The sequence below is a fragment of the Alexandromys fortis genome, unplaced genomic scaffold (genome assembly GCF_014885135.2).
Source record: "Alexandromys fortis isolate MF-2015 unplaced genomic scaffold, M_Fortis_MF-2015_v1.1 scaffold_53, whole genome shotgun sequence".
NCBI classification, from domain to species: domain Eukaryota; kingdom Metazoa; phylum Chordata; class Mammalia; order Rodentia; family Cricetidae; genus Alexandromys; species Alexandromys fortis.
In genome coordinates this window covers 10,319,982-10,336,371 of record NW_026067939.1, presented here as the reverse complement: position 1 = coordinate 10,336,371, position 16,390 = coordinate 10,319,982, and the positions used below count along the sequence as shown (strand labels likewise).

Below are 16,390 nucleotides of genomic sequence, written 5' to 3'. Positions count from 1 at the left end.
GGAGGGAGGGAGGGAGGAAGGAAGGAAGGAAAAGAGAGGCTAGGGAGAAGGTATAAGAAGAGAAGAAAAAAAAAAGGAAAGGGTTAGGAAGAGAGGAATCAAAGAAGGAACGACCCTCGCATCTGTATCCGCATATAAGAATTTGACCTAAGGCAATTTCATCAAGAAACTATTTCAACTAAGATTGTTTCAAAAATTATTAAGAATACATTTAACCAGCACAAGTATGGCTTCGTAATAAAAATAATATTTAGAACAACTGCTTGAGGGTATGTTTTAAATATGCAAAACTTTAAAACAGAAAGTCTCCTTACACTTAATAGTTTCCTAGTAAACTCTTTAAAATGACAACTCCAAAAAGAATGTTTACATGCAGAGATGAATGTAAATATGCACACTTGAAGTTGTACTCTTCCTTAGAGTAATACCCACCAATGAATGGGATCTATAATGATACATTGACAACTTTATTATTTTCATAATAAATCATGTCCACTCAGAATTATATAAGAATGAATTCTACTGTCATCACACTGTCACATGTGTCACCAAGATGGCAAAATTATTACCAAAAGACAAAATTTTATTTTGTTATATTTATTAAATTATATTCATAGACATATGTTCATAAAATTTAAATTATATTTATATATAGACACATAAATTTTAACTTCAAAACTCGTGTGGTATTAAATTGAAATTTCTCACATATTTAAGTTCTTTCATATTAAATATTCTTGTACTCCGCAGGAGACATGGTACAATTATTGTTGTTTGTTGAGATTGTTTACAATTCCCTTCTGGGTTAATGGGCTAACTATTTGTCAGAAGTTTATCGTGAATGTTGTGGTTACAGTGGGCCTATTTTCTCTGTACTCCCGATGATATTGCTCTCTAAATTAGTTTTATGTCAGGCACATTTCATCTACAGAAAGTCATTTTTGATGTTGAATGCTCTGTGAGGACCCTCAGAAGTTTCCTCCTTGATTACACTGGCAAAAATCTTGCAGGTAACATCAAGCAAAGTAGGTAACAGTCAGGATAAATTCAACATGACCCTTGGAGGATTTCAGGAGCTCTAGGTCTCACAGAAGAACCACTTTATTTTGCTGTTCTTTGTTGTCGTTTTCATCAGGAGGATGAAGGTCCCCTTGTAGCTGGTCTTCCACTGATCGAGTGTTCTTAATGGTGATCTATTAACAATTGGTAGTGAACCTGGCTCATCATCTCCACCATGATCCATTACAGTTCCTCCAACATGCTTTTTTATGGTCACAGGTTATTTGGTATTTTCTACATCCATCTCAAATATAGCTATGCAATTTAGTTGAAAGTGTAAAGTTTGGACTGTAGCTTCTAAACCCAAGATGACGGGCACAGGACTAAATCCACACACGGAGAAAAGAATGACAGAGGACAAGGTCTTTCAAGGTGTGCTGTAATGGGCTGTAGACATAGCTCAGTAGCAGAGTGCTCGGCTAACAATAATTAGAGCCTATTTTCAATCTGAAGACTACAGAACAGTTGACTTGTATACTAAATGAAGTTTTAGATTTTTAAAAAATAGATTACATTGAGATTTTTTAAATTCAGTATAACCATTTTGTATATATTATAATATTTTTTATATACATTCTAATATGTATAATATATTCTACTTCCAAACCAAAAAAAAGAGGTCAGTTAGTAATTGAGAAAATAGAATATCATTTGCTCCTTTGCGATTAAAAAAAAAAAAAACACTTAGAAAGAAATGGTCCCTAGTGTGTTTCCCAGGTGAGGAGGAAGCCCACGGTGCTAGGGTGCTAGATGAGGTTATCATCCCAGAGAGGGAAGGCAGCTTTCTTACTATCCCTAATTAGTGATGGCTGTAACCAGCTCAGCAAAGCCCTGGTATTTCAACTGAATGGTTCCTCTGATCCCTTATGAGAAAGCCCTGAGGGCACAAGTAGTGCAGAAGTGACATCACCTCCCCTACCCTTTGCTTGCCATGCAGTGGCATGGGATAGGAAAAGACACCCTGCCTCAAGGATCCATTACTACCTGAGGAAGGCTAGAGAGCTGGTGAGAAACTATCCTTGTCTGTCATCTGCTGCAGCACAGGGGAAACAGGACCCTTTATCCCACCTGGGCTGTACACTGAAGCTGACCCCATTGACCATGGTGCAGACAAGCCTACTTTGCCATCACCAGAGTAAAAGCACTGACATTATGATCCCTCCCCCACCTCGTTTGCATTGTGGTGGCTTGCATGAGGGAAAGATGACCTCTTCTTGCCCTGTGACTGTGGAGAGAGCTGGCCCCAAGATCGCCAGAGTGAGATAACTGGCTCTGCCCCTCCCACGTACAGCACACAGAAGAGACACCGATTCTCCAGGACACACACTAAAGCTAACCCTGCTGTCAGAGGCATAAGTGAGTCATTCCTGAGGGTGTGACATTTAATCTGTGTTTGTGCCTTAGTACATAATTTATTTTATGCTCATTTATTTGTATCCTTTCTGTATTTTTTGAGACAGGATTTCATTTTGTATCTCAGGCTATCCTCAAACTCGTAGTCCAGCCTCTGCAGGAGACTCTCAAGAATGATCTGAGTATTTGCCTAAACCCCTGAACACAGCCTAGGTAAATGTGTATTTTATCTTCATAAATAAATTTTCTGACCATTTTGAAACTGTTGTGTAAACAAATATGTGTTCACAAAATGTTGTAGGCAAATCTTACAATTAGTGAAGCAGGTGTCATGGTGAATACTGTGAGCTTTGCAGTAAGAAGCCCTTGGCCATCATTATCAGCAACAGCTGGAATTGCCTTAGAAAATACTGGATACAGTTTTAACTTCCTTCTGATGGCCGGCAGCATACAATATTCTCAACTAATGAGAAACCAGAATAACTTACCTTCGAATAGAAATACATAGAAACAATAGTCTTCAAGTTTTCCTGCAGGGGAACCTACAGACATTGATTTCAAAATGGGCATGGGAGCAGATTATCTCATAAATACCTATCCTTATACCTGCAGACTAGTGCAGCACCCAGTTTTCATCAGAGAGCTGTCGTTGTGCAGTGGGCAGTGTTTAATACTGAGAAAAAGTAATAAAATAAATGGAAATTTATATATTGTAAAAAGCATATATTATAATCGTATTTGGCCGCTTCCAAATACAATTTCTCACTTAAAAATTCTGTTAAGCAAATTAAAATTTAAAGTTCAAAAATGTGATATGACTATGTTTCTATATTTTGAGTTTTAATATTACTATATCATAATAATCTTAAGGAATTGTTTTTGATAGAAAAACCTGTCAAGAATAGGGAAGATTTTCTATTTTACTTCTGGTTTTGTAGTGCTAGGTATGGAACTTGGGATATTGGGCTTCCTAAGCAATTGTTGTATAACTGAGTTAAACCTTCAACACAGTAAACTAAAAATATACATTGTTTCTTTATGCCATCATTGCTGCTATCTTTCTTTTGAAAAAATATTTTATAATGTGTCTCAGACTAAATTATAATTCCAATCCTTTTGGTGGTACCACTTGAGTAAGGGAATTAACAGGCTGGGCTCTAGGCCTACCCCAAATTAATTTCGTTTTCTGCTAAGCTTTTTTTTTTTTACAGTGTTTATAATCAAAAATTTCATATGCTCAGCCCCATGTGTTGCATCCAAGCCTAATCCAAGTATTTTAGTGGCTTCTTAAATGGAAGTATTTTTTTTTTATAAACTACCATGTCTTTACATTGATCAAGGTTAATGCTGTGTTGTTAATGCTGATAAGGTTAAATTATTTCCTTTATGATATTTAAGTCATTTTACAATAATGCACTTGAATATTAAAGTGGAAATCAACTGTTGTAGAATATTAGCTTAAGATGTGTTACATTCATCTATGCTGTGGAATATTTGTTTAATGATGCAAAGATGTGTTGCATCCTTTTATGCTCCATGTTTAACTCCATAAGGCTCTCTTACTTTGCCTGTCTAAAGCACCTGATTGGTTAAATAAAGAGCTGAATGACCAATAATAGCTAGGCAAGAAAAAGGATAGGTGCCAGGAAAAGAGAATAAGTAGAAGAAAAAAGAGAAGGACCAAGAAAGGAGAAGAGGATGCCCACTATATCCACCAAGCCATATATCCAGCCATGAAAAGGAAAGAGATGCATATAGAATAAAGAAAGGTAGAAACACAGAGTCAAGAAGTCGATGGCATAATTTTAGTTAAGAAAAATTGGCTAGAAATAAGGCTGGGAAATCATAAGTAAGAATAAGTCCCTGTGAATTTATTTGGGAGGTAGGCGGTGGGCTCTCCAAGACTAAAGAGTTAAAAGAGTTATGCTTTGGCACCCAATAGGAGGTCTGAATTTCCTGAGAAAGCTAGAAAAAAAAAACAAGTAAAATAAAAAACAAACAAAAACAAAAGCAAACAAACAAAAAAATAGGCATGACTCCCTAAAAGAGTTGTTGCCTTCCTTCCGGAGTCAGCATATTAAGGTTTTTAAAAAGTCAAGTAAAAGACCACCAACCACATCATAGGCATTGGAGTTTTAGAGCTCTGTGGGGGTAAATGCAGTTCCCAGTCAAATGTATTTCCAACTTATCTGCGAGTTTTAGGCTTGGCTTTCACAAAACTAAGATGTGGGTAGAGTCAGCCACTTATGCCATGGAGGAGGTACTAACCACTCTGCTTATCTCATGCAAACGAAGAAGAAGAAGAAGAAGAAGAAGAAGAAGAAGAAGAAGAAGAAGAAGAAGAAGAAGAAGAAGAAGAAGAAGAAGAAGAAGAAGAAGAAGAAGAAGAAGAAGAAGAAGAAGAAGAAGAAGACCACTAGAGATACACAGTAAAGACAGACAAGGTGGAAGAAAACCTCTAAATAGGTTAACGTGTGTGAAACAATGTAAACTTAAGAAAAGGATATAAACAGTCATAGAAAGAAGAAATAGTTAAAACTAATAATCTTTAAAAGGAGAGCAAAAATAATATAAAAAGCCAAATAACAATGGAAAATTCATAGATAGCATGGATCCTATATGGTATTGTGTGGATTTTGAATTTCTATTGCTGATAAGTAAAAAGCTGCTAAGAGACATGGGACTCAAAGAGAAACTAATGAAATAAGCAGTTTAGATATTTTAACTATGCCTTAATTATAAAACGAAGCTCAAATAAATTTGTATTGCTCTGTAGGAGAGGTGTAGCTTTTATTTCCACAGGAAACTAGAGGCTATGCATTCCCTCAGGGTTGACATGAATCAGATATGATCTGGGAAGCCTTCTGAATCTTGGCAGGTGATATGTATCAACAAAGCTTATACTTTGTCTGCCCAAGATGTGGTCATTATCTCTAGTTTCTCTGAAACCCCTAAAGATGCTTTTGGCCACAGACAATAGAAAGAAGTCTAGAGAAAATGATGCCCAAATTTCCAAAAGTTTGGGTGTAGTCATTTTTGGTTATTTGTTGGGTTATAGATGTTTATCATTTAGGGGAATATAGGAATACACAATAAAAAGACAACTATTATTATCAGATAGTTTACATTGGCTTGGATTTTTGTATATTGATACAAATTTAATAATATATTTCTGTACACAGTATATATATATATATTTCTAATCTTGTTTGGGGTATTGTGCTTATGCAGTTCAGTTAAAAATGCAATGTATAATTAAGAAGTAAGATTAGTAAATAATGTATAATAATCAAACTTGTAGTCACACTAGGTATGTTTTCAAGACTAAACAGGTATATTTTAGACAGATAGATGGTTTTCAAACACTACAAAGAACTATAGAATATAACATTTAAAGTATTTTGCTTTTATGCAGATTTTCATAAGAGTGAGACATCTCTGCTCCTGGCAACATCAATCTATGTCATAAAAGCATATGAAGTTTTCTTTCACTGTGTCAAAAACTATTCAGTTGGACAAGAACCTGTTCTTCTTTTGACTGACAGTATGTTGCACAGACTTTGCAAGTGGGACACAAGAAAAAGACTGAGTTTTGCCAAGACAATGCAGGACAGTCCTTAGAGATTTCTGCTTCATTGAAAAGTCTGCCAGATATACTAGATGTGTAGGACAAAAATACCCCAATATTACAGAGAAACTTTGGGTGACTAACCAATCAGCCAGATATTCTTAGGTAATATTCTGTTCTTAGGTAATATTACATAACTCAGGAGTCTTTGATCAAGTTAAAGACTAAATAGTTGATGTTATGGTTTTTTGATTTCTGATAGAAAGTAAATTAGGTATAAAACTGAAGAATCACTAAGATAAGATAGAAAATGGAGCATTTTCTCAGCATTTGCTAAGTACAAATTGAGTGAATATTGCAAATGTAATTCCTATTTGATAACTTTTTGTTATGTAAAATATTAAAAAATTGTGGTTTTTGTTTGGTGTAATCATAAAATTGAAGACAATGAAACAGAATAATGATACCATATGCAAAAATGACTCATTTTAAAACATATCTACTATAAAGAAATGAATGAAACTAGAATGAAAAAATTCCCACAGAAATAAAATAGGAACACTTTGGATCCAACAAATCCATCATATAAATCTAGATATAACTCGATCTACTCTTTTTTTTTTTGGCAGATAAATGTTTTCACCATCATTTCCATATTCCTCTTGAGAAAAGAAAGACTGACACCACCCTGGTGCTTTTCCTGTGAGAACTCTATGCATAATCTCACTGTTCTATACAGTCCTTTCTACATTTTTTATTCTATATGCTCAATATGTAAATGTATAATCTCAGATTTCAATTACAAAATATTTGTTTTTAGAAGTCATAACAAATTAACAAAAGAATTGAACCTAATAGCAAATTTCTACAAATCTAAATGTGTTTTTATGGGAAATAGTATGTACCATCCAGAAACATAATGGTGTTAATAGAAACACTCAATGAAATATAAAAATAGATCTACTTTAAAAATTAGATGTAATGACAAATTATCATATAATACAATACCATGGTAAAATTACTTCACATTTTTAGGTTAACCAAAGGTGAATGGCAGCCATAGCCTCTTTATGTGCAAAGAAGTGCCAAAAAGGACATCTAAAATCAACTTTAGACCATTAAATGTAACATTAAATTCCAATGAAATTTAACTTTAATTTGACAATGCACATCAATTTGAAATTTCCATTTTTAGGTAGTAATTCTCTCCCTTTACCTTCCTAACAGGTTGTTCTTGGTGAGCTTATTCTTTTGATCACACTTTGCACTTACTCATTTCTTGTGTCAAGGGTCAGACTGCTAATGAACAGCCAGACAAGGATGTTCCTGATCTTCAGAAACAATGAACCTCTATATTCTTACTGAATATTATATTCAGCTCAATAATATTTTTATAAATATTCTATGTGGAAACAATTTTCATAATTAATATATAGGGCAGGTATTTATCAGAAGAGCTAAAACCATATGTTTGTAGAATTAATATTACCCAACATATAGATAAATAAAAATTGCAAGATTAGTCAAAGATATCAATATGTGGAATCTATAGGGACCCTTGGCTATAAGCGGTATCAACTATTAATGACAGTATGTAGGTTTTACAAAATAAATTATCATATAGGCAATCAATCCCACTTGGGGAGTATATAGAAATATTTATAATCACTATCTCAAAAATATATTTATATGCTCATGTTCATTTCAATATAGCCAAAGAAAGAAATTATTAATATTAAATAGATTAAAGAGAGAGGACAGACCATTTTTATTCTTATAAAGCAACATTGATAAACCTGAAGGTCATTATGCTTAGGGAAATAAGGTAGTCACAAAGAATAATCTCCACATGGTCCCACTTTATGAGGAAGCTACAAAAGTCAAGATTATAGAAATATAGTGTACAATAATGGTCTCTGTGGACCGTGGAGGGAAATGAGTTATTACCAGGGGTCTGTTATGGAAGATGAATAAGGTCTGGGGCTGTGCTGTAAAATAGTGTGCCTATTGTTAACACGACTTTATTGTACACTTAAAAATTTAGGAAGATTGATCCCACACTACGTCTTTTCTCCACAGTGAAAATAAGAAAAGAAAAAAAAAAAAAAGAAAGCACAATGGGAATTTGCAGCCTTCCATACTTCCTTCCTTTTTCAGTCACACGATTTTAAAAATGACGTCCAAACAACAAAGGAGGACAGGGAAAAGTCTCAGATTTGAAGCTGCTGGCATTTGTGTAATTTCAGTTTATTTCTTCTTAAGAAAGGCAATACACAATGGTGAAAAAAAAATCTGTAATAATCCCCCTGGAAGCAAGTAGCATCACTGCAATTGAGACACTCTGTACATGTACCTTGGTATCCTCATTATCAGGCACCTCTGCTCAGGCAGAAAGAATATCATCTGTTGATCAGTTGCTATCTAAATTCCCACACACTACATATTTTTCACAGACTAATTGGCTCCTGAATGTGAACATGACAGAATGGTTTACAGACGAAGGAGTTAGAAGACAATGTCTCAGGCTACATACACATCTGCCACAACTTATGAACAGCTGCAATGGGATCAGAGAAATCAATAGCGCAGGCCAATGAGAGTCAATAAAACATTAGCTACTAAAGGTGAGAAAGAAAATAACTGAATCCCAGTGCAGTCTATGCTGACAGGTGACAATCAGCAGAGAATCACAAAACAGATCTTCAGTTGCCTAGAGGCACGCATTTGATCTGATTTAAGTTTTGAAAAACTGCCCAGGGAGTGATAGATAGTGAAATCTGCATGCGAGCCCAGTGTTCCATTGCTACTTTAGTACATCTGTATAATTCCTTTCTGAAACTGAACACAAAGTGATTTTATACTTCCTGGTGAAACAGTATAAATTCTAGTTAAGCTAGTTTTGTTTGATAGATGAATTAAATTCAGGGCCAATGGGGGAGAGAATTATGCACAGGAAGAACTATCACCTGCAAGGCAATATGGGAGGCAGGAAAGGAGTTTTAAGGAAAGTCATGTTCAAGAAACCAAACCCATCAAAAAATGAGTTCTTGTTCAATTTAACATGGAAATAAATGATAGAATGATGCTAAGGTTTAATCCAGATGGCTAATCATATTTAATCAATTTAGAAAACAAACAAAAAGACGGCGAAAATTAGAATAGTATGGGTCCTTCCACCATGCTCCCTGCCATTATCATAATAGACTAAACCTCTAAAACTGTAAGCAAGTTCCAATTAAATGGTTTCTTTTACAAGAGTTGCCATGGTTCTGTTGTCTCTTCATAACAGTAAGACAGTAACTAAGATAATCATGTTTCTTGCTGCCAAAGGCTTGTAAAGTAAAATTTTATTTAGTCTCATTGGACTTTTCACAAGTTACATGCTGTTCCTCAATGATGATAATATCGCAAAGAGATTCATTTTCTATAGTTAGAGTTATTCCCAAGAGGCTTTGACAAATATGGCTTCCAGAGATGCTTAATCAATACAGGTAGAACTCAATGGATTTTATTTTATTTTTTCTTTCGTTGTTTGTTTTACTGGCCTGGATCTATCTATTCCTTAAGAAAATACTCAGGCTTTGTACAATATTAAGGCAGCTCATCCTATGAGGGACATGGTCTGCCTTTTCCCGGTGAACAGAAAATACACAGTAGCAGTTCATTTCATCAGAAAACGACAGACATGCAAGCAAGTTCTTTCTTTCATGTGTTCCCTAAGTATCTGTGCTTTATTAACAAATACACAACACAATATAAGTCAAAACATTTTCTTCTTACGATTTTAAAATATGGAGGCTGCAACTGCATACAGCAGACCAAGAGGTGAGTGATCAGCCAGCCAGCTGGCCACGCCACTCTCTAGGCCCTCAGTACAGAGGAAAAATTCCAGGGCGTTCCTGCACCTGCCTCAGCTTCACAGCCAGCCAGTAAGCAAGCTTCCGGCAAAAATGCTGCTTCAATGTCCCCCAAATTGATTGGACCCTGTAAGCAACAAGGCTCATACCCCAAATTCACCCCACCCCTGTGATCTCAGAGGAACTCTGAAGCACAGACTGCAGCTGCACAGAGTGAACGAAGAGATCAGGCCAAGAGAGACCTCAGTGGTTCCTGAGGCACAGACAGCAACTGCAAGGATTGGACCAAGAGGCAAAGACACTGCTGGCACCAATCGGAGGAAGAGATGGGTAGGAGCCAATGCAAAACTTTATTCAACGACCTACAAAAAGCAGCTTGGTAACACCAGAACCCCGTGGTCATACAACAGGAAGACCTGATCACTGTAACTCAGAAAAAGCAAAAGAAAATGATCTTAAATATAACTTTATGAAGATGATAGAGACAGTTAAAGAGGCAATGAAAAATTCCCTTAAAGAAATGAAGGAAAAGACAAACAAGAAACGGGGATAGATGAATAAATCTCTTAAGGAAACTCAAGAAAACCAAGAAAAAACAATCAACCAGGTGAAGGAAATAGTTCAAGACTTGAAAAACTGAAATAGAGGCAATATAGAAAACATAATGAGGGAATTCGGAAAATTGAATATCTGGGTAAATGAACAGGACCTACAGATGCAAGCATATCCAACAGAGTTGGAAGAGAGAATCTCAAATGCTGAAGATTCTATACAGGAAATAGATACTAGTTGTAAAGCAAAGGTTAAGGAACTTGTACTCCTTGAACTCAGAGAAGCTAAGTAACAAGGAGAACCCTAAGAGAACATACATAGATCTCCCCTGCCCCCCTCCCGGGAAGGAGAAATAAACAAGATTTCCTGAGAAAATTGGGAGCATGAGGGTTTGGGGAAAAGGGAAGGAGGAAGAGAAGGAGGAGAGGGAAAGGGAAAGCGGGAGTGTAGGGGTTCACGGATCAGTCCCACTTCTAACTTTTGGTATAAAACTGTTTGGAGAATAAACAAGGAGGAATTCTTCAGCATGTGAACTCAGGACTTCATGAGGGACCACTGAGAATCTCCCTCCCGATAAAGCCACGTGAGTTATGCCTTTATTCCCACGCCTCCACGCCGGTCCAGAAAGAGATAGTTTATGTTGGGGTCTAGTCCAGAGAAATAATTTATGGTCCAGGCTAGCACCGGACCCCAACATAATGGCACCAAACCTGAGTAGAAGAACTAGAGGGACCGGGATGGTCGAGATGGGGGAAGGATAGAGTCCAAGAACAAAGAAAGAGACATCTTGATTGAGGGAGCCATGATGGGGTTAGCAAGAAACCTAGCACTAGAGAAATTCCCAGGAATCCACAAGGATGACCCCAGCTAAGACCCTAAGCAATAGTAGAGAGGGTGCCTGAACTGGTTTTGCCCTATATCCAGATGACCGTCTTAAATGCCGTCATAGAATCTGCATCCAGCAACTGAAGGAAGCAGATGAGAGAACCACTGTGGAGCATTAGGCTTAGCTCACAAAGTCCAGTAAAAGGGAGGGAGGAGAGAGAGAATAGGAGCAAAGAGTTAAAGACCATGATGGGGATACCCACTGAAACAGCTTGCCTGAGCTAATACAAGTTTTCCTACTCCAGCCTGACGGCAAGGGAACCAGCAACGGACCAAACTAAGCACTCTGAATGTGGGTGACAGTTATACGATTGGGGCAGACCATGAGGCCACTGGCAGTGAGACCAGAATTTATCCCTACTGCTTGTTCTGGCTATTTGAAACCCATTCTCCTTAAAACGATACCTTGTTCAGCCTAGACAAAGAGTGTAGGGTCTTGGTCCTGCAATGTGTTGACTCCCCATGGGAAGCTTTATCCTCTCTGAAGAGTGGATAGGTGTTTGGTGGGGAGGAAGGTGGAGGGAGCAGAAGGAGTAAAGGGAATGGAAAATGGATTTGGCAGGTAAAATGAGAATTTTTAAATAAAATAAAATTTAAAAATGCATGCAAAATTGAGGTTACATGACTGTGTTACTGGAACGCTTTTTAGATGTGAATTTACTAGGAAGGCAATTTGCATTTTAAAACTAAAGAGATATTTATAAAACTGTTATGCTAATCTATTTCCTGACTGATACACAGCTACATAATCTTACTACACCAATACAAATGATTTCCACAATTACAACTGCTCCGTTGGGTACCTACAAGCTGGTTGGATAGATACACAGCCTTCTAATAATTTTCCTCTACTCTGTATCCAGTATTCATTTATCTCCCTAGGCACAACAGAGCCCGAGGTATCTTTGCAAAATGCACACACTGGACAGCATCTGTGTTTCGCATACTCACATTGATGTCTTCCAAATCTAAATTATTTAGGACAATATTGTTCCTCTTCCATATGATAGGGGGTCTCAGGGCTCCCACAATGGCACAACTCAGAACAGCACTTTGTCCCACAGTGGCTGCTGTAATGGTAACTCTCTGTTCTTCAGGCAGACTCAGCTGGATCACCTCTGCAATGAAAATGTGTCAGTATATTAGTAAGTAGGTCATTTTCCAACACTAATTATTATAAAGTTTTTGAATGTGAGTGATTTTGGCTTTGAATTTGAATAGCAGAGAAAAAAAGCTTTCAATAAAATGAAGAAAAGAGTAAATTGTTTCCAATTGAAGGTCAGAATGATATTTCAATGCAGTTGATTGACAAGTATCCTCATGAGGCAATGAACTATTAAACACAAAATGAGTATCAAAAGGAGAGTTACAATAAGCATGGCAGATTGCACCTGAAAGAGAAATAAATTATTTAACCACCAATTCGACATGTCCTGTGTCAGCCTCATAGAAATAATAATGCTGCCGCTTATTGTCTGATGAATTTGTACTGTAGTGAGGTGAGATCATTGCTGGGCAGCTTGAGAGAACAGTTGCAGAGCTACATGGACAAACTGCATCATTAAGTTGGAACATATAAATTGACTCTAAGATAATGGACTTATTTGGGAAGTTGTAATGGGAGAGGAAAAATGACAACGTGCTCCAAATTTCACCAACCTTATAGTAATGACGTTGCATTATGTCTGTTCTCACCGAGGGCTGGCACAGCAAACATTTTCCGGTTTTGGAATTTTATACTTAACCATTTCTCTTATCTAGTCCTTATATGTCTGTCCATGATTATGTAGTCATGAGCACATGTTGGAAAGGTGAATGCGGCTTTTCTTTTCTCAGTCCTTACCACCTAAGAATTCCCATCCATTCCCTGATGAGTCATCATTATGATAAGTGAAACAGTGTTTCCCATTTCTGCATTCACCTGGATATGCCCTGTGCTCCTGCTTATTGTTTACACTCTTATTCTGATGATACACTATGTTTGAATATTACCTCTTAAGGTGCTATATATCACAATTGACTGTGTGGGTTTACAGACGGTTTATGGGATTGAGTGACCCTCATTATGTCCTCTAATTTGAACCTGAGTAGTAACAACTTCTTTTTAGACACCTCTCATTCAAGGTTTAGGTTTTCTTGTACCTCTTCTATTAACCTTGTCTCTCTAGAAGGAAAAAAAATAGAGTTTCATATGGCATAACCATTCAACAAATAGATGTTTGGACTTGGTTTTACCACCAGTCCAAGGCATATGCTTGCCTTGGAAGACTGGGGCTGACAGAAGGCCTATGCTCCCTTAAGCACACTCAAGTGCTAATATTAAGTGATTTCTGCGAAGACAGTACAGTACCACACACCACTAACCGGGGAAGTCAGAAATAGACTGGACCCCATTCTATTATACAGTAGCTTGTCTACAAGACAGGAAAAATTGTTATTTAGGCTATTACTGTTTTTCATTATCCAAGAAGTGGGCAAAATAGTCTTTAAACCAAAACCCCTATAACAGAGAGTTTCAGTCCAATATCTATTTTGTAAATTACATAAGAAAAATCTAAAAAATAGACAACAATTACCTTGCCGAGTCATTCGTATAGACAGTTTAATTTTTCTCAATAACGTTGACTGATACTTGCTTTTATTTTCTGATGCTTCCTGAATAATAAAGAGTTCAGAGGATATTTCCATCTGTTTTAGTTGATATATAGGCTGCCCTATGTATACATGTGTATATTTATACCCATATGTATAAACACACCTATATACATGTACCCATATGGTGAAATTCACATATACAAATAAATAGGCACAAATAAGTGTTATTACATTGATTGAAAATAGAATACTTTGAAATTTTCAGAGAACTCTGTTTATACAAAGTTTAAAAAATTAAAAAGAGGAACAGTATAAACATAATACATACAGATATCATTAAGATTATTAATAATTTTCTATGTTTATTCCTGAAGTACAGCATCTAAGTTCCTCTTTAAATAATAAAAAGGATAATAGAATCTCTAATCTTAATAGCATCATACTACTATTGGATACTTCATTACCTAGAATTTAATTGCTATTAGGTTACCATGAAAAACCTTTTCATCAACTCTTTCGTGAGGAATTGGTATGCCATTTGAGGTAGTTGTGATATATTATATTTTAGTTGAATAACATGATTCTCTATAATAAATACCGACAATGAGTTAGCCTTCCAAAATGTATTTTAAAGAGGACTTATAATTAGAAAAAAGAATACTATTCAGGCAATAATAATATCTACAGAAAACTTTTTCCTCTACAGTTTTACTTTCATTTGTTTTAGAAACTTTTAAACTATTAACTGAAGTTATTCATTATTAACTAAAATTATGAAATAATTATTTAGTTATTAAATAAAGGTATTTTGAAAAATTATTTAGAATTTTGCATATCCCTAGCTACATTAAAGAAATTTTATCCACAAAAGGAATCATTTTTGTTGAAACTGATGCAAATCAGATCAACAGGGTCTTCCCTAGACATAGTGAGCTGCAGTACTTTGATCTACGTCACATGTCCATCTTTAGTCTTTTTCATGTGATTCATTTTCCAACATTAACAGTTAAGCATTTTTATTTTTAACTTGCAATAAGAATACTTTAGTGGTGAATGATGTGCTTACACAAAAGGTAAAATGTATAATTATCATATCCTATTATAATATGTGTGAATGAAGCTATCATTCAATTTAAAACTCTTTAAAATTTATCAGAATAAGATGTGTTCAGTGTGTGTTGGGGGGGGGTGATGGGTGTGCCGATGCTCAAGAGTATTTTAGTACTTGGAATTGTAAGCAAAACAAAGATTCAAAGAGAAACATAATCTTTTATCTCTATGTGCTTGAATCCGTAAGGGTGATGGCATTCTTTTTTCTACCATTCTATCCAGAGCCAGCCTTTGATAGCGATGTGCAGAACGTTGCTTGCAGCAATAACAGCAGTCATCTTAGCTCTCTCCCTAAGCATTTTCTGTAGTGATAAAACATTTGAATAAAATGAGCTGTAAGACAAAGCATGTGTAACATGTTGTTCAGAATCCTGTGGCCTTTTATGGTGACACATTTCTGTGAGGACCAGGCTTGGGCAGCTGAGGTAAGAGGAACAAGTTTAATTACTTCTTGAGCTCCACATGAGCCTGCTTAAAACAACAACAACCCTTCCCCACCCAAGAAAACCAACCCAGCAAACAAACAAACAAACAAACAAACCCACAAAAATATTCTTGTTAAAGGGAAACCTAAGTGGAATACACCTAAGAATGTTTTGAGAAATTTGTGTATTTTATTGACTCATGAATGTCTCATTCTCCTGACAGCTTTCTTTAGTATGCAAGGAAAGAATTTAATGCTCTGATGATGCTGTTTCTAACCTCATATTCTGAAGATTTGAAGACATGCCACTTCTACTGTAGATCTTTTTATTTTTGTTTGATAATCTAGCAATACAAAATCATGTAAATTAGTAGCTTACTGTGGGTTACTATGTACTTTTTCTTATCTTCATGACTAGAATTATGAGAATTATAAAAATGTATTTTCAGGCGGAGGAGATACTTGTCATTCAATCAAGAAAACATCCAAAGGAAATGGTATACAAGATGACCTATGCTTGTAATACCAGAACTGAAGATGGAGACAGGAGGGCTTCTTGCTGTTGGCTAGTGCTCCATATTTCAGTAAGACAGGAATAAGACGGATGGCTTATGAAGTAATACACTTGAGCTTGCCCTCTATGCAAATTATGTGCACACATGTATTTAGGTACACATGCATGCACATGCTCACACACACACACACACACACACAAATACTTTCTCATCTTTCCTACTTTACTAAAAAGTACTTTTCTCATACAATATAAAATGATATAATGATTACAGATTCGCATCACTCCACTCCTCCCAGTTTCTTTCTACCTCCTCTCCCATCAGAATCCACTCCCTTTCTATCTCTCATTAGAGAAAAAAAGAAACGTTTCTATTTTACAGTAGCTACATATACACTCTACTGTATATATACCTTAGTGTACAGTAGTCTGACAATATTAATATCCTGGACATACATATAATTTTTATTACA

General features: G+C 36.0%; 1 protein-coding gene across 1 annotated transcript in view; it reads right to left on the bottom strand.

The window, feature by feature from the left end:
- The window catches only part of Fstl5 (follistatin like 5), a 288,146-nt gene that overhangs the window by 130,708 nt on the left and 141,048 nt on the right, over positions 1–16,390 (bottom strand). The window contains exon 6 of the mRNA XM_050147516.1: positions 12,226–12,392. Within this exon, the coding sequence (XP_050003473.1) occupies positions 12,226–12,392 (167 nt within the window). The remainder of the gene's footprint in view (positions 1–12,225; positions 12,393–16,390) is intronic.